The sequence below is a fragment of the Bufo gargarizans genome, unplaced genomic scaffold, assembly GCF_014858855.1.
Source record: "Bufo gargarizans isolate SCDJY-AF-19 unplaced genomic scaffold, ASM1485885v1 original_scaffold_1579_pilon, whole genome shotgun sequence".
Lineage (NCBI taxonomy): Eukaryota > Metazoa > Chordata > Amphibia > Anura > Bufonidae > Bufo > Bufo gargarizans.
The window spans coordinates 236,183-256,099 of NW_025334421.1; the positions used below are offsets into that span (position 1 = coordinate 236,183).

General features: G+C 42.9%; 1 protein-coding gene across 1 annotated transcript in view; it reads left to right on the forward strand.

Moving 5' to 3' along the window:
- Positions 1 to 19,917, forward strand: part of SORD (sorbitol dehydrogenase) — a 72,479-nt gene that overhangs the window by 28,290 nt on the left and 24,272 nt on the right. The window contains exons 3-7 of the mRNA XM_044274223.1: positions 3,063 to 3,096; positions 5,412 to 5,576; positions 8,121 to 8,280; positions 16,417 to 16,535; positions 19,674 to 19,739. Coding sequence (XP_044130158.1) covers positions 3,063 to 3,096; positions 5,412 to 5,576; positions 8,121 to 8,280; positions 16,417 to 16,535; positions 19,674 to 19,739 — 544 coding nt within the window. The remainder of the gene's footprint in view (positions 1 to 3,062; positions 3,097 to 5,411; positions 5,577 to 8,120; positions 8,281 to 16,416; positions 16,536 to 19,673; positions 19,740 to 19,917) is intronic.

A 19,917-nucleotide genomic window follows, 5' to 3' on the forward strand; every position in this document is an offset into this window, starting at 1 on the left:
TGTGGAAGTGTGCCCCTTACAGTGTAACGGTGTCCGGTATGTTTATGGGTGCATGTGGGTGTGTGCCCTTTACAGTGTAACGGTGTCCGGTATGTTTATGGATGCATGTGGAAGTGTGCCCCTTACAGTGTAACGGTGTCCGGTATGTTTATGGGTGCATGTGGGTGTGTGCCCCTTACAGTGTGACGGTGTCTGGTATGTTTATGGATGCATGTGGAAGTGTGCCCCTTACAGTGTAACGGTGTCCGGTATGTTTATGGGTGCATGTGGGTGTGTGCCCTTTACAGTGTAACGGTGTCCGGTATGTTTATGGGTGCATGTGGGTGTGTGCCCCTTACAGTGTGACGGTGTCCGGTATGTTTATGGATGCATGTGGGTGTGTGCCCCTTACAGTGTGACGGTGTCCGGTATGTTTATGGGTGCATGTGGGTGTGTGCCCCTTACAGTGTGACGGTGTCCAATTGTCTCTCTGCTCTGCAAACACTGAGCACTTGACAGATGCCAGAGATAGAGTAAGGAGAAGTTTATGGGCGTACATATGGGGGAGGAATATGAGGCAAGAGGATGAATGTGTGTGAGGGGGGCGGATCGAAGGAGGAGTGGAGGCTGTGCAGGATGCATGAATATGTATGAGGGGGGCGGGTGCAGGGACACTGTTAGACAGGAGAAATCAGCAGATGCTGCCCTGCACTGAGACCCACAATGCAGTGCGGCAGGAAGTGAAGAAACAGATAAACAGATATGTAAACAATCTGTTCAGGGCTGTAGGAGCCATGCTCCAGTGTAAAAGATACCTCAAACCACCTTGGGAACATAGACTTGGCTACTAAAGGTGAGTAAGATGTTTAAAAAAAAAAAAAGTTTGATCCCGGACAACCCCTTTAAGAGAACTGGTCTCCTTATTGTGCAAACTTATCACCTATTTGCACCTTATGGTGCTGGCGTCATGAACACCAGAGACTCTTCCTCCATGGCACCTTAACCCCATACCACCAAGGACACCTTGACCACTATCTGGCGGGAGTCCCTAGACAACAGAGTGTGCCCTGAAGGAACTGGTTCTGTCCTTCCATTCACTGCACACCGGCCCAGGGAGCGCTACTAACCAGGAGTCAAACTGCTACTACCCCCATCGGCCCACCATAATTCACACATATTGCCCCTGTGGCCCGGTCGCTGCACATGTCTTATCTTTTTGTGGTGCCAAGGCACAGACCAGAAGCCCACAGAAGCGCTTAGTAGTGCTTCAGTGGGCTTCCAATCTGTGCCTTTGCACCACAAAAAGATAGGTGAAGTCCTATCTTCGGTCGTATCTGGCGGATGCAGACCCATTCAAGTCAGTGGGTCCGCATCACTGAGACGGAGAGCGCACGGCTGATTTACAGTCTGCAGCACGCACACTGAGCAAGTACGCTCATGTGCATGAGCCCTAAAAAAGATACTAAGGTGGACATTTATCAAACCACTTTTTTTGTGCCATTTCTGCAACATTTAGGAGACAAACCACTTTTGAAAGTGGTCTATGTTTAAGGCAGAAAAGTGAGATTAGACCTGGATTATGGCACATTTACTGTCTACGACACTCAATGGCCAAATAGGTCATGGCGAAAATTACCTAGGTAACAGAGGGGTAGCAATGTCGCGCGAGCCTAATCCATGGGCATGCGCAATGCGAAGTCTGGATCGCGAACAGAGTAAGAAGACATGCGCAGTGGCATGGGAGCCGTGAAAGCTCCGACGTCACTAACAAGCGCAGCGCCGGGTGATGATCCGTACCAATGGGAACAAGAGAAATGGTAAACATATCTCCCCATCCAATCAGAAGCCCAATTAAGACATCGGCTACGCCCCCAATAAGGCGCACGACTAACGCGTCATTAGCAAAGGTCATAAAAGCCGGAAGTGAGGCAAAGCACGCTCAAACACTGCCCTTACCCCTGAGGACGCCGTGATATGGCGAAACATGTCGGGGGGCAGCGTGAGGCTTTAATTTTAATACAGTTACACTGTGACCATTGAGTAGACAATAACAATAGACACAATGCCATTAACAATGAGGGCAAGCGCGCAGCCCAGCATGGCAATTGAGTGTCAAGTCTGAGTAGGAGACTTAATAAGTCAGATAAGGTCACAGACAATAAATCCTAAGAGACAAACAAGGCCAGTGTAACTGGAAATTTTTAAATCACCAAATATGTGTCGGAGCACAATTAGAAAGTATTATTTATAACCATTAAAAGTTAAGTCTTAGGAAATCGGTAGGTGCAAAGGAAAAAAAGGTGTTAATAAGTCCAAAAGGACACTAGTAGTAGGTAGTTATGAGCCCAGTAGCTCAATGTTGCAGAAGGAGAACGGGTGGGATTGTAAAATACTGGGAGGAAGGATAGACTGGGGCTTTACAGGTTCAGATTTTTTATGCAGTTTTTGAAGATAAAGCCAGAAACAGATCGTAAGTAGAAAACATGTATAAAGAAAAGACCTTCTGAATCCAATCCTGGCTTTGACTTCAACAACTGCATAAAAACCAGCATAAAAAGCTGTAACACCAGTCTACGGATTCTTCTAGCAGTAAGTATTTGGTCAGTGATTGATCAGTGATTTCCAATAGTGATTATGAGTCAAAACCAAGAGTTACACAGCCTTAAGGTATAAGGGAAAGATCTGCACCTGTTCTGTGTTTTTGACCCGTACCTGGTTTTGGCTCACAATCTGATCAAACACTGGCTATGTGAAAGTGGCAGAATGCTTCACAATACGCCAAAGGCACAGTCCTCTTAATAAATTTAGTGCATTTCCAGGCAGTCCGTGCGCCTGACTTTCAAATGTACACAAGCTGGTGTAAATGATAGTAAATCTGTCAGCAGGAGGCCACACCCCTAACACTAAGCCCCTCCTACTATTTAACACTTTTTTTAGAAAGTGGCAATAGAAGTGAAAAGGCATACATTGTTGCTCAAATATGGCGTTACACCACAATCATGGTGTGTATATTTTTTGGTAAATGTCCCTCATTATTTATTTATCATTTGAAATAATTAAACATTCTTTGTTTTGGATAATAGGAAAATCGTCCAGTACCTGAACCAGGAGCAAGCGGTGAGTGTTTATTCCCATAAATGTAATAGTATAGTGGAAGATCATTTAATGCTTAAATTAGCATGTTGACTCATATATCATTAGACCACTAATTCCCTTCAAATATGGCACTAAGGACTAGTTCAGTAAATGAAGCTGATGGGCAGACTCATGTGGCATACATTACATAAATCTGCCAGCTACATTATACCACTGAATAGAAACAAAAAAGAACTGAGGTCAGGAACATCCACTGGATTTGATATATTCATCCGCTTATTTCTTTTTATAGACACAGAGCAGACCATCAGTGTAAGAAGCTAGATGTCCATGGTACTTAAAGCGAACCTAACTTATTTCTGCCCATAGTACGACTTGTATCTGCCATTTTTACAAATTTCCCTTGTGTATGTCGAAAATCTAGTTTGCAGTTTCCCTAGATGTTTTGGTTGGAAATTAGCTGCCATCCACTGCACATAGAAAGTAGAGGAGAATCTGCTTCCCAACCTTATTTTACCCTCTCAGAATAAAGTATTTGTGCTGATATATAAACTTTGTATTTCTCCTGGAGTCTTGTCTTACTCTGCTCCTGCTAACTTCTTTTGCCTCCCCTCTCCATAGACTTGTATTGACATGTGTAATATGCTCCTTCTATAAGCTGCTCCTGTCCTGGATATAATCAAAGCATATTTTAGAGAGAAAAGCATTAAGCAAGGGAAGGGGGAGGTAAACAGCTTATAATAACATGAGAACTAGACATTTCTCTCAGATAAGACATATTACAAAGTTTCTTATGATCACTTTTAATACTGCTTTATGTTGTCTGAAAACTTAGTGACCATTTAATGCTAATTTTATTTAGTTTTTCTTAAAGGAGTTATGCCATGATGTAATGTTAAAAAAATTAAAAGCCAATATCATATAATACATGACAGTACTAGCCAACTTAGATCCAGCCCTGTACCTCACATAAATCTATAAAATAGAAAATTTGTAGCAGCACTTAAGGTAAAAGTTGCCAATACGGTGATGGTGCCAGCGGTGGTGGGTACCAATCTGTAGTTCCTCCAGTGTTCAAAGACTGCAGCACTCTCAATTCTTCAAACATTCTGTATTTTATTAACCAAAATGTGCGATGTTTCGACCCTACATGGTCTTTTTCAATCCAGAGATCTCCCCATTCATTGCTCCAATTGTTCTGCTAGATTTATTTCAAGCTGGCAGCTTAGGGGGTGTGCATTTTCAGAGAGTGTGTCCTTTCTATTGTAGCTGAAGGAAGGAACTGAGTATATTCTTCCATCTCTGTGAGCAGGGCAGAGAAATTAGAAAAAGAGCCAACAGTAGGTGGCGCTATACAGAGAGATTTCAGTGAATAACTCATTGACTATGCTCAATTACAAAAGTATTCAAATCTAGGTGCTAGTTTGAAAAATATTGAATATTTTTACTGGGACAGCCTCTAGAAAGGGAACCTGTCACTTGTGCTGCCTTCAGTGGTCAGTACTTCTAGACTACCGATTAGTATAGCCCTGCAGCGCATACTAGAGCTGCGAGGGAGAAGAGTCCAATGAGGCTCGCAGCCCCAGCCCTTCCCTACCTGCAGACTATGACTGATGGGTTTCCTACCATGTCAGTCATGCTAAGCGGGGACAAAAAGCCTCATGGGACTCCTCTCCCTCGCAGCACTGGCAGTACTCTAAAAATACTGACTGCCATCCTATAGGTAAAATACTGCTTTAATCAGCCACTGCACTATGCTGCACTCAGATAGCATAGTACAGGTGACCGGTTCCCTTTAAAGGGATTGTCTGGTGGGATATATTTTTTTTAGATAAGGGGCAGAAAAGTGTTGAAATAATATAAGCATTAGGTACTTTCACACTAGCGTTTTTGTTTTCCGGTATGGAATTCCGTCACAGGAGCTCAATACCGGAAAACAACAGATCAGTTTTATCCTAATGCATTCTGAATGGAGAGCAATCCGTTTAGTATTCATCAGAATGTCTTCAGTTCAGTCCCTCTTACGTTTTTTGGATGGAGAAAATACCGCAACATGCTGCAGTTTTCTCTCCAGCCAAAAATACTGATCACTTGCCGGAATGCCGGATCCGGCATTAATTTACACTGAAGTTGTTGAAATCAAGCTTTCAGTTTAAACATGGGTAAAGGGTCCAGCACATGGAGATGGGGGCTCAGAGGCCCTAAGTCTGTTGTGTCTCAAGCGGTTTAGTTTGTCAGTGTAGACATGCCCATCATTACTAAATCAGTACATGGACACCGTGATGGTTTAGAGATCTACCAAAGTAAACCTATTTTTCCACACCATTCACTTGTAGAGGTCTTGCTGCGGATGCATTCAGTTGGAATATGTGGATCAGACGTACATTACTGGCAACACGGTCGTATTGGTGATTTCATAGTGAAAAACCCTATGGTTCTCGGACATGAAGCCTCAGGCACAGTGGTAAAAGTAGGATCCTCGGTGACTCACCTGAAACCAGGTATACCCCAATCACAGCTACTCTCTGAGATGTTAGATTATTATCAGTTGTCTGATTTACCAAACAGAATCTGCATATATTCACACCCTCAGGGTACAGTTTGCTGATATGTATTCTTCATTGCACATTTAGCATATGCAAATGCTTAGCACCCAGTCATACGCCAAGTGGATATTCTTTTGGTATACGTTCCACCTATACTTCTGGAGCACTTCCTGGTGTAGCAAAGTGAACATAGCCTTAGTCATATGGAAAAGCATTGCTTTGAATAGTTCACGTGTTAGTAACCCTAGAAATCTTAGTATGATATCAGACAGTTTTTGCAATAGTAAGTTGCAGAACAATGGCAGAACTTTAACCCTTTCAGCTCTGTAGGTTTTTTCATTTTCGTTTTTCACTCCCTGCCTTTCCAGGGTCATAACTTTGTTTCTGTCATCAGAAAAACCGTCATGTAGCTGGCTGACATTAGAGATGTGCTAATGTCAGCAGGACACTTATATCTGCCTGCCTGCCGCCGTTCGCGCTAAATAATGACTTTTATATTATGCAAATGAGCCTTTAGGTGCTAGTAGGGCATTGCTGCAGCACCTAGAGGCTCCGTCCTCTCACCGTTTGGCGCGCCCTTGTACAAGTGATTGACATCCTTGGTCTCCTCCGTGCTCCGCTAATCCCGCGCATGCGCCGACCAGTTTAGTATTAGGTGCAGGCGCAGTGAGTGAAGGATGCTCGCCTGCTGTGGTCCTTTACTCACTGGGCCTGCGCCTAATACTAAAATGGACAGCGCGGGATTTGCGAGGCACGGAGAAGACCGAGGATGTCAATCACCTGTACAAGGGCGTGCCAAACGGTGAGAGGACGAACCCTCTAGGTGCTGCAGCAATGCCCCACTAGCACCTAGAGGCTCATTTGCATATGATAAAAGTCATTATTTAGCGCGAACGGCGGCAGGCAGGGAGATATAAGTCATACAGTTATGTTCTGCTGACATTAGCACATTGCTAATGTCAGCCAGCTACATGACGGTTTTATGGGTTTTGTTTTTACGGAGTTCCCTATACGGTAAAACTGACATGTTAACTTTCCGGGTCAGTATAATTAAGGCGATAGCACATATGTAACAATATGACTTTTTGATCACTTTGTATTACATTTTTTGTGGGATGTGGGAAAACATTGAATCGGCCATTTAGATTTATTTATTTTTTTGCCGTATGGAATAAATATATTTACCGTATATACTCGAGTATAAGCTGACCCGAATATAAGCCGAGGCCCCTAATATTACCCCCAAAAAATGGGAAAAATTATTGACTCGAGTATACGACTAGGGTGGGAAATGCAGCATATGTGGGGGATCTGTGGAGGACACTGTTATGTGGGGGATCTGTGGAGGACACTTATGGGGACCTGTGGATGGCGCTGTTATGGGGTGGATCTGTGGAGGACGCTGTTATAGGGGATATGTGCTATGACACATAGGGCCATGAGGGGGGGCAGCATAAGACATATAGCATCTTATGCTGGTCCCCCTCATGGCCCTATGTGTCCCCTCATGTGTCCTAAACTGCGCACATAACTGGCTTTGTGTGTAAAGTAATTTACTAGTGTGTAAAAGAATCTCTCTCCTATTGATAACAGGTCCGGCCTCTGTACTCACTGTCACGATGAATGCACTACAGCGAGCGGGAGCTGGCTGGCCGGCGCGTGACTGACATCACTTAGTAACGCTCCTCCCACTTCAGGAAGCAGGAGCGTTACTAAGTGACGTCAGTCATGCGCCGGCCGGGCCGCTCGCTGCAGTGGCATTTTCAGGTCGGCCAAATCGAGACTCGAGTAAAGGCGAGGGGGCTTTTTGAGCACAAAAATATGTGCCAAAAAACTCGTCTTATACTCGAGTATATACGGTAGATTATTTAGAATTTAGTGCTATATATTAGTATTCGCGAATAGTGTTGATCGCGAATATCAGCACTTAGCAATATCCCTAGCAACCAATAGGAAAGTTGCCTACCCCTTAATGTTGATCGCAAATATTCTAATTGTAAATTTTTATTGCGAATATATTACATTGCTGATTTTTGCAATCAATTAAATAATGACTGAAGATCACAAATTCTCCAATTTGCTAATTTATGGTGAATATTCAGCCAAAAATGTGTGAAATATCGCAAATTCGAATATTGCATATGCTGCTTATATCACTAGTCCTGAACATAACAAAGGCTGGTCAATGTTCCTTCCATGAATACCAGACAGAAACAAGCATAGCAACTAATGGCGTCCCACACAATAAGTGATGTTGGTCCTGAGGACCTCCACAAAACACATGATGGCAGTAGGCGGTCTCCAGCCCTCCTGAGATGCGGCCATCAATGGTAAACAGTAGTGTTCAGTGATGAAAGCAGGTTATGGCTTGGCACTAATTATGGCCACATAAGAGTTTGCAGGCCATAATGCTCTACAACTATACAACTTTTGGTTTGGTTATGAACGTTAATGTATAGACTGGTTGAATACTGTATCTTACATGTTTGGGCACTGCAGGTGACAGAGTGGCTATTGAACCAGGCGTTCCAAGAGAAAATGATGAGTTCTGCAAAAACGGGCGCTATAACCTGTCTCCCACAATTTTTTTCTGTGCGACTCCACCTGACGATGGGAACCTATGCCGATTCTACACACACAATGCCAACTTCTGCTACAAGTAAGGATGTTATCCATTTGCGAAATGTTATAAAATGTTGTCTTCAACAACCATTTGGCAAACCCTAGCACCACTAACTCCATACTCTATAGCCAGCAGGCACCCGCCATAGCCACCAGGTGCCTGCTATTTTAAACCGCAGACACCCAGGGCTAATGTACGTTATCCTCGACCACACACATTTAACTCCTCAAATGTCAGGGGCGCCAAAACCCGGAAGCACGTGCAAAATCCCGGAAGTGCGTGCAGCAGCCTCAGTCCTGAATGATCCGAGGCTGCCGCATGTAGGTTCCTATGGAGACCCTTCCTGTGGAACATAGTGTAATCATCAGATTGCTTCTCTCATAGACCCCAGTGCATTAGCATTTGAGTCTTTGAGAGAAGCAATCTGATGATTGCTTGTTCAAGTTACCTAGGAGAACTATAAAAAAAAAAAAAAAAAAAGTGCTCCCTAGTCTTGTCCAGGCCTGCTCTGCACTGTGACATGACATTGCTCAATGTCATGGTGCGCGCGCTACGTACTGACGCTGTACACAATCAGGACATGTGCAGTGCTGCCCCAGGAGGAAGGTCAGGGAGCGGTCAGTACAGGCAGCTTTAGCAGTGCTACACTCACCACTCCACTAATATTCGCATTAGAAGACACATTGCCATTTTCCAATCACTTTTTGGGGGAAAAGTGTATCTTACAAAGGGAACAATATGGTAACTTTGGTATCCCTATTATCATATAAAGCTATTATTTTATAAAAACCGTATGTGGAACCCCATAAAACTGCCATTTTTTGCCCACCTCAACTATACCAGTAACAACAACAGCTTGTCCTGCAACAACCCCTCACACAGCTCAGTCAACACAAAAAATCTAAAAGGTATGGCTCATAAAATTATTTCAGCAAATTCCATGTTACAAAATCCAGATTCTTCTCCTTCCTTTCTGAGCCCTGACATGTCCCCAAACAGCAGTTTATGACCATATATGGGGTATTTATGTACTATAAGAAATAGTATAACAAATTATTTGATGCTTTTTCTCTTTTTACCCCTTCTAAAATGAAAAATTTAGGGATAAAGGAACATACTACTGGTAAAAAATGTATTTTTAATTTTCATGGGCCAGTGTTAAATTCTATGAAACACCTGTGTCAAAATGATCACTACTCCCCTAGCTAAATTGGGGTTAGTTCTTAGTCAATCCATAGTACTGGTACCTCAGGGGTGTTGCAAATTTGACATGGCACCAAAACCCGTTCCAGTAGTCTGGGTTTCAAAAGCCAAATGGCATTGTTTCCCTTTGGGTGACCCTTCTAAAAATAATAAAAAAATTTGTTAAAACTACCTATTATTATTATTATTATTAACATGTCATTTTTGATGTTTGTGCCCCAATTGTAATAAATTCTATGAAATACCTGTGGGGTCTAAATGTTCACTGCACCCCGATGTTTATTCCATGAGAGGTGTATGTTTCAAAATGGGACCTTTTGGTCTCTGCAAGCCTGAAGTGGTGCCCCAAAAACTTCCTAAGAAAATGGAGACCCAAAATTGACAAGGTGCTGCTTCAGTTCTCAAGCCGATATTTGAGTGACATAGAATTGTAGGGCCATATATAGGATATTTCTAAAAACTGCAGAATCGGGGTAGTACTGTAAATTTGGTGTATTAGTATCATTTTATCACCTTTTGTGTTCCAAATAAATGTAGTAAAATTGAAAATCTGCAAAAAAAATTAAACTTCTAAATGTCAACTCCATTTTGCATTTAAGGGGTTACAGTATCTGATTTTACTGTGCTCCTGATCCAATAATATGCATTGTGTATGTGATGCCAGCCTGGTTACAACTCACTGCTTGCAAGAGAGTAAATCTATTGCTAGCGCTGTTGACAGATCCTTTTTAACAAGCCTTGGAACACGAGGTAAAATAGCAAAGTCATAATCCATCTGCAGACAGCTGTGTTGGAGTGTTTGCCCCTCATCAGTACAGAGTAGGATTCTGGCTGGCTGAGTGAGATGCCTTGAATAAAGCTTAGCTGAGGTCCTGGCTCTCCTTGCGGGGACCAGCTGTTTATGGAGACTTAGTTGCAATTATTCTCCATGGGAAATTAATATGCAAAGAGGTTTCTCCCAGAAAAAGAAAATTGCCATCTTCTGGACGTTGCTCCCTTTGAGCCTCCTGACGAAGCCAGCAGGTAAAACGAGCGTTGAGGTGGACTTTCTAGTCTAGCGGTGCGATCTTGCACTCCTATCATGTCACAGGGTATGTACTGTTTGTACTGAATTTCTTTGCTATTGATAATTGTTTTTCTTTATTCATTTAGGGATATGGTTTATCTTCCATATCCCTAAGAGTATTCAGTCAATCTTTGTCCATTGTGGCATCAGGAGGTGTGATATACTATTGTGTTGCTATTGCCACATACCAGGTTATAGTCTCGTTTCCTCCCATATATTTGTTTTAGGTAGATTTCTTCACAATTTTGGACAGATTATTATTATATACTATTGTGTTCATTTACTTTTTATATACGTGCCCGTTGTGACATGAGTGTAGATCGCAGCGCTAGGTGCACTCTGCATTATTGGGCTTATCCTCAATAATATACAGCAATATTGGACATTTTTTATATTTATTTGTGATTTTGGACCAATAAAATGTGATATTTTTATATTTTGGCTCTTCTTTTGGTGGTTTATCCCTATGAGTCAGTGTCTGACTTTTTAACAAGACTTTGAATGTGACAAGTCTGCATACACTCTACCACACGAAAAAAATGCTATATCAGTAGATATCCATAAGGGAAGAATAAAGCAATATAACCATGAACACCTTCCCAAATTAAAATACAAACCGGATTCCCAAAAAGTTGGGACACTATACAAATCGTGAATAAAAACTGAATGCAATGATGTGGAGGTGCCAACTTCTAATATTTAATCGTTTAAGGGCCTGGAAATCACGGGCATCCAGTATGGTTTTACGGCCTTGACCCTTACGCACAGAGATTGTTCCAGATTCTCTGAATCATCGGATGATGTTATGCACAGTTGATGATGATAGAGGCAAAGTCTTTGTAATTTTTCACTGGGTAACACCTTTCTGTTATTGCTCCACTATCTTTCTGCGCAACATTGTGGGAATTGGTGATTCTCTACCCATCTTGGCTTCTGAGAGACACTGCCACTCTGAGAAGCTCTTTTTATACCCAATCATGTTGCCAATTGACCTAATTAGTGTTAATTGGTCTTCCAGCTCTTCGTTATGCTCAAATTTACTTTTTCCAGCCTCTTATTGCTACTTGTCCCAACTTTTTTGGGATTTGTTGACACCGTGAAAATTTGAATCAACATATTTTTCCTTTAAAATGATACATTTACTCGGATTAAACGTTTGATCTGTCATCTATGTTCTATTACAAATAAAATATTGACATTTGCCATCTCCACATCATTGCATTCAGTTTTTATTCACAATTTGTTTAGTGTCCCAACTTTTTTGGAATCTGGTTTGTATACCTTTTAATAAATTTGAGATGAGATACCATGGATGCAGTTCAGGGGAGGCACTGGCTTTTTCTTTCAGAGATCAGCAGTGTATGGAGACTTAAAGGGGTTATCCCATCATAGACAATGGGGGCCTATCACTAGGATATGCCCCCATTGTCTGATAGGTGCGGGTCCCACCGCTGGGACCCGCACCTACAAGTAGAACGGAGCAGAGAAACTTGAGGAGGGCGCACTGCGCATGCGCATGCGCCTGGTGGTGGACGGACCCCGGGAAACCCGGGGTCCTCCAGCCACAACTCTCCCCGGCTCCGTTCTCCTTGTAGGGGCGGGTGGGACCCGCACCTATCAGACAATGGGGGCATATCCTAGCGATATGCCCCCATTGTCTATGAAGGTATAACCCCTTTAATATAACCATGAACACCTTCCCAAAATTAAAATATACCTTTTAATAAATTTGCTTAAAAACTGGCCTACAGCCGGACTACGTCAAAAACAGGGTCAAGAAAGCACATACAACATGAACTACTGTATGTAATCGCATTTAGCATTATATATACACAGTGTTTACTCACGGTTAGCTGAAATCACATAGGATAAACAGACAAGCTATATAGTCACACTCAGTACTAAAATACTCGGTATTTACTCACGGTTAGCTGAAACGTTAGATGAAGTGATTCTCGACTAAATGGACAACCAGCAATGATGAAAAAGGGGATGGTCCAGGGATAATAATGACAGAAGGTGTAATGACTGGCGTCACGCACAGGGAGGGAAAAGAGAAAGTCCTGCCCAAGGGAGAGGGAAAGGTGGTGACCCCTGACTCACCTTGCCGTTGGCACCTGACTGCCCTGACGTCCCTAGACGGGTTCCTCACCCGTGCGGCGATCACGTGCCTAAACCCTGGCTTTCCCTAAAATGAGCCCTAGATAGTGAACGGGCCGGTGGGATCGCTAGTCCGCACCACTGACACTAAGAGGGAAACACCAGGGAGAGGACAGACAAACACATAAACCCAGGTGGGCGACCACAGCAGACCCCAAAGGTCCAACAGGGATCCAGAGGGAAACGTTCTGGAACAACAACCAGAGAACGCAGCAACACAGCTCCTGTGGGTCAGTATAGATGGCCAGGCAGGAAGCTCTATATCTGGCAACCAGAGAAGTGTGAGAGGGGAATATAAGGAGGTTGGGAGTGCTGGACAAGGAACAGCTGAGGAGAAGGAGCTACGGATCCCTGAGTGAGCCAAAAAGGGTTGCAAAGCAAACCCAGAAAGCTACATTAAGGAAACAGCCCTATCTTACATAGAGCGCGCAGCCAACCACTGCGACTTCCTGACCCCGGGTATAACGGAGTCAGGCGTGGGTCTTGACACCCTCGTGAAGAAGGTCCTTGGTGGATGATATCCAATAACGAAGGTCACCCTTATGGAATATAGTATAGAATAAATGACCTAGACAATTCCCTATATGACCCTAGATATGCTAAGCCCAGAGACACCCCTTGAAGGTAGGGGCTCCCTGTCCTCGTACCTAACCTAGTAAACCTGAGAGCGCCCTATCCTATAGTACACTGAGTGACTAACATAGATCTCAACACACTAACATATAGAAAAGACAAACAATACCCAACGTGGGACACTGAATAGAAAATCTCCACTGTGAGATCTTGTTACTGGAGCATCATCCTCCTCTTCCCCTGACGAACCAGTCGTAATATACAACGGCTGGGGAAACGTAACGTTGGGAATTGTTTGTCTTTTCTATATGGTAGTGTGTTGAGATCTATGTTAGTCACTCAGTGTACTATAGGATATGGTGCTCTAGGGTTTACCAGGTTAGGTACGAGGACAGGGAGCCCCTACCTTCAAGGGGTGTCCCTGGGCTTAGCATATCTAGGGTCATATAGGGAATTGTCTAGGTCATTTATTCTATACTATATTCCATAAGGGTGACCTTCGTTATTGGATATCATCCACCAAGGACCTTCTGTCATCATTTTCCCTGGACCATCCCCTTTTTCATCATTGCTGGTTGTCCATTTAGTCGAGAATCACTTTATCTAATGTGATTTCAGCTAACCGTAAGTAAATACTGAGTATTTTAGTACTGGGTGCGACTATATAGCTTGTCTGTTTATCCCATGTGATTTCAGCTAACCGTGAGTAAACATTGTGTATATATAATGCTGAGTGCGATTACATCGTTCATGTTGTATGTGCTTTCTTGACCCTCTATTTTTTTAATGTAGTCCGGCTGTAGGCCAGTTTTTAAGCAAATTTATTAAAAGGTATATTTTAATTTGGGTAGGTGTTCATGGTTATATTAAGTCTCCATACGCTGCTGATCTCTGAAAGAAAAAGCCAGTACCTCCCCTAAACTGCATCCATGGTATCTCATTCAGCCAACCAGCATTTTACTGATGAGGGGAACACACCCCAAAACAGCTGTCTGCAGATGGATATACTGCTTGGCTATTTTCACTTTCAAGACGTGTTAAAAAGTGAGACATTGACTCTTAGGGAGCCACTTCCAGAAGGTGGCACTAGCATAACTGTTTTCTTTCTCTCGGCGATGCCTTTTTGCATATTCTTTTTCCACGGAGCTTTGCCACTAAGTCTCCAATACAAATATGGTCTCTTAAAGGACAGCCAGTAGATCTTTTTGAAAAGTTTTAAACTCATTTCACTGGAAAAGAAGAACAGAGATAAAATAAGTGAAAGGGAAAGTCGGATATTCACGTGTAAAAATAAGGTGCAATGTACACAACCACACCTTCGTCTCTAAAAGATATGACAAATCCCCATAAAATTGAAATTGTATTCAAATACAAACAACTGATAAGATATACAGCAAACAAATGCATTGTTATAGCAATAGTAAAAGAAAAAATGGAGCAGGAAGAACCACTGCTAGGTCAAATTCCTGGGTATAAACATTCAAACACGCAAAAGGAAGAGAGACAGGACGGGCGAGGGAATGGGAAGGTACATTTTGCATAGATAAATATTACGTAGTAACAAGAGTATTTATAGGTTACCTCTGGTGATTAACTGAACAGGATGTGGTTTTCTCTATTGATTACCTAAATAAAGGACAATCCCAGGGAGATGCTCTAAGCCAGAAATTAACAAATCTTTGCCACGTCAGCGAGCCAGCTTCCAAACTAAGTTGTCAGCAGTGATACATTGCAGGTCAACACTATCAATGGGGATGGGCAAGCCAGGTTTTTTTCATCAATAGAGCTTTCCTTGGTGGTCACTGCAGTGATTTTCCTAACCTCTGAAGTCTGAAATGCATGTGTCTTACTGCTCCAGTTGTGATAAAAATGCACAAATTTACATTGCCATGGTGCAATAAGGGGAGGGTTCTGTGAAACCATTACCATTCCATATGAATTAACCCCACAAAATTGTGTCTAGCCCATTCCCCCACTTTGTTGGTAGTCACAGAAGTTCCCCAAAGTCCATTGTCTCAAGTAGCCAAAGCTAGCCCACACATCTACATCCCATCCACTGTCTAATAGTCACAGCAGCACCCTCCCCAGAATACCCCCTAGCCCACTCACTCTCACCCACCAACAACAAAGTCCCCCCACCTATCCACTCTCAGTACATAAGTTATTTGGTAACAACTCCAATTTACGGTATTTGTGCACCGTTACCTTCAGATTTGTTGCTTTTACTAGACTGCTTTAATCATGATTGATATCTGAACAGAATGAGATTAATTTTTTTCACTAAAAGTGGGGGGAAATGCCCTTGCGTCTTATGGGGCGAATACTAATGAGCGCTTCCATTATGGAAGCGCTCATTAGTACCGGAGGACCGGGAAGCGGTGAAGGCTCTGTATTTACCGCTTCCTGGTCCTCGGCTGTCGGCTGTGCAGTGGCTGCGCACAGCGTGAGGACTGCTCTGTGACCTCACGCTGTGTGTGTTAGATCACAGCCGACGGAGGAGGAAGAGTAATGGAGCAGAGGAGCTGCGTCCGGAGCAGAATCGGTAAGAGGTTTTTTTTATTTTATAATCCATGAGGCAATATCGGGCTGTCGGGGGCTTTTCTGAGGCAATATGGGGCTGCTGGGGATAATCTGAGGCAATATGGGGCTGCTGTGGGATGATCTGAGACAACAGAGGCTGCTGGTGGCTAACATGAGAGGCAATGGGGGCTAATATGAGAGGCAATGGGGACTACTGGGGGCTGATATGAGGCAATGGGGCTGTTATGAGGCAATGGGGGCTGCTGGGGTGTGACATAAGGCAATGGAGGCTGATGAGAGGCATATGGGGGCTGATGAAAGGCTGCTGGGGGCTAATGATAGGCATATGGGGGCTGATGAGAGGCATGGGGCTCTTATCTGAGGCCTGATTGGGGGTCATTCACATTGGGGTCTAAGCTGTGGTCTTGTTGGGGTCTTGTTAACATTGGGGTTCTAATTGGGGCTGTTAGCTGAGGTCTGACTAACATTGGGGGTCTGTTTGGTTGTCTGACCTGAGGTCTAATGAAAAATATTTTTTTCTTATTGTCCTCCTCTAAAACCTAGGTGTGTCTTATAGGCCGGTGTGTCTTATAGGACAATAATAGGGTATGTATGATGTATTTTCTCTTATATTTCATTTCTTGTTCCAGGCTTCCAGACAATGTAACATTTGAAGAAGGTGCTCTCATAGAACCCCTCTCTGTTGGGATCCATGCCTGTAGACGAGCTGGAGTAACACTTGGAAGCAAAGTGTTCATCTGTGGTGCAGGTACAAGTAAAAGTTTAGTATTTTACTAGAGTTTGTGCTGCATTTATGCATATGTAAAGATTAAAGGCTGTGTCCACCTGCACAATCATCATTATTGCTCCTGTACATCTAAAATGAAAGAAAGCATTTACAAATAGTCTTAAAGGGATTGTCTCACTTTATCAAAAGGCATTCATCATTTAGACACAGTTAATACCAGGCACTTACTAATGCAATGGATTGCAGGGTGGTCATAACCCCTGCAAACAAGCAGTGTATAATGTGATGGGAAAATGAATGAAGCCAGCAAAGGAGGCAATATGGACAATCACAATATATTAGTACGTGCATGGTAGTAACGTTCTCTACATGATAAATGGCACTTGCTGAAGTGAGACAACCCCTTTAATTAAGAATTTCCTTCCATTCTGTATCAACAGTGGAGACCTGTGTGTTTCCAATCTCTGCGAACAGTTTGAATCTGCCATCAGTCTCTGTTTCATCTATCGCCTACTTCTTTTTAACATTAATTTGGAGGGATAAGGAATTATGACTGTAACATCCTATACAGGATTTGCTTGTCGTCTATAACCATAGAGACACATAGGTGCTCTTGAAACACAGTGGTAGGAAATTTTGAATTAATTATTTTGCCAAGTTTCTGCATTATATACTGTTTTTGGGATTTAGGACCATAACATGTACCAATAATTAGAAGCATAAAAAGAGGAAAAATGTATTTTTTTTCCTTTGGGTAATATTACAGGGGTTGTGTCATTTCAGCAAGTGGCATTTATCATGTAGAGACTTACTAGTGTATTGTTATTATCCATATTGCTTCCTTTGCTGGCTGGATTAATTTTTCCATCAAATTATACACTGCTTGTTTCCATGGATATGACCATCAGTGGTGCTCGTGCTTGCACACTATAGTAAAAAATGCTGCCCTCTCTGGTGATCGGGACCGCGGGAACTGACGTAGGCTGGTGCAAGCATGGCCACCGCAGATGGAATGCAGGGTGGTCGTAACCGTGAAAACGAGCAGTGTATAATGTGATAGAAAAATGAATCCAGCCAGCAAAGGAGGCAATATGGACAATCAATACATTAGTAAGTGCCTTGTATGTCTTTCTCTACATGATAAATGCCATTTGCTGTAGTGACCAAAACCCCTTTAAGCAATCATACATCTTGTTAACATATGGAAAAGGAGAACATTCTGGCTGATTCTGTTGAAGCTTTAGGACACGGCTAGAAGGTACTTACAAAGCAGAACCTGGACAGATTTACTAGGCTGGTTGTACCAATGTCTGTGTTACCTATCTGCTTAGGTAAAACTGTTTGTGGGGGAGATTTTTCAATTAATAGGTGACAAAACAAATAGGGCAAAATGTGGCAAGATCTAGTTAGCGCCAAATTTATCACATGTCAACGTCCCTATTCAATCCATGAAGCAGAATTCTCGTTGAAATAGAAATCTGCAGAGAAAAGTGGGCTTGTTTAATACAGTGGCATTAGGACCGTCACATTTATGAATGGGTTATCAGATAAAAAGGCACAAATATAGGTTGTGAGACAAGGCTAAACTCCTGAAAAGTTGCACGCAGTAATCAAAATTTTTACATTCCAAATTTCCACATTCAGTCCTTCCTTCTCTTCCCTCACACACTGGCATAAAAATGTCTCAACTGTCGCAATATCCACCAAAAAGTCACAAATGTGCACTGTGTCTCATTTATTATGCTCTTCAAGACATCAGCTCTAAAAGATAGTTATGGAGTAAACGATGCCAAAAATTGATAAATCTCCCCCTGAGAGCTGGAAATGAAAGTGGTGAAAGTTTAAATCAAATGTCGTACAGACCATAATAAATGAGACGTAGTGCATATCCACAACATTTCCATGACAATTGCAACATTTTCCAGCAACTGAGACGTTTTTATGCCGGTTGGTGGGAGAAGAGCAGGAAGGACTGAAAATGGCTATCCTCCCTCCCTTGTATTCCCCTGGCTGGTGAAAAGCAAGTCTTCACACATCCCCCTCTCCCCCCCCCCCCCCGTACATGGGATATTGTGCTAAGCCTCTCACATTAGGGCTCTTTCACACCTGCGTTATAGAGTTCCGTCGTCGGGGCTCTATGCCGGAAGAATACTGATCAGGATTATCCTAATGCATTCTGAATGGAGTGAAATCCGTTCAGGATGCATCAGGATGTCTTCAGTTCCGGAACGGAACTTTTTTGGCCAGAGAAAATACCGCAGCATGCTGCGCTTTTTGCCCCGGCCAAAAAAACTGAAGACTTGCCGCAAGGCCAGATCCGGAATGAATGCCCATTGAAATGCATTGATCCGGATCCGACCTTAAGCTAAACGTCGTTTCGGCGCATTGCCGGATACGACGTTTAGCTTTTTTAGAGTGGTTACCATGGCTGCCGGGACGCTAAAGTCCCGACAGCCATGGTAAAGTGCAGCGGGGAGCGGGGGAGCAGTATACTTACCGTCTGTGCGGCTCCCGGGGCGCTTCAGAGTGACGTCAGGGCGCCCCAAGCGCATGGATGGTAAGTATACCGCTCCCCCGCTCCCCGCTCCTACTATGGCAACCAGGACTTTAATAGCGTCCTGGCTGCCATAGTAACACTGAAAGCATTTTGAAGACGGATCCGTCTTCAAATGCTTTCAGTACACTTGCGTTTTTCCGGATCCGGCGTGTAATTCCGGCAAGTGGAGTACACGCCGGATCCGGACAAAGCAAGTGTGAAAGAGCATGCTCGACCAGCACCCTGAGGTTGAGCTACAGGTCGTAACCCTAGGCAGCGAGCTATAGACTCCATATATTGGGGCAATAAGTAGTGATTATGTGGGGAACTATTGAAAAGGTTTAATGACTATGTAGTGAGGATTTTTGCTTTGTGCTGCATACTTTACATAGGAGACAAGTTTTGCATACTGGAATTTCCCTTTTGAATGAAAGCAACACACATAAAACATTGTCATGTAATAAATAAAGTTATAGGAAAATTTACCATGTCTTTATTGCAGAAAGAATAGCTCTACAAAATGTACTGTGTATTTACTAAAAGAATTGCTTCAGGGTAGTGTTTTGATAGCTTTGTGGTATGATAGTAATGTTTTTATTTTTTATGTGAAAACCATGTTTTAGGACCTATTGGCCTGGTTTCTCTAATTGTGGCAAAGATGATGGGAGCTTCACAAGTAGTTATAAGTGGTAAGACCAATAAATCATTGTTTGACTATTTTTATATATTTAGTTACTACATAAAAAAAATAAAAAAAATAGAAAAAGTGGTTAACCCCTATCTACACCACTCGTCTGCCTTTGTCAATCCCTGTGAGAATGAATGGGCTACTAATGCACATGTACGACCCCCGTTCCATTCAGATAG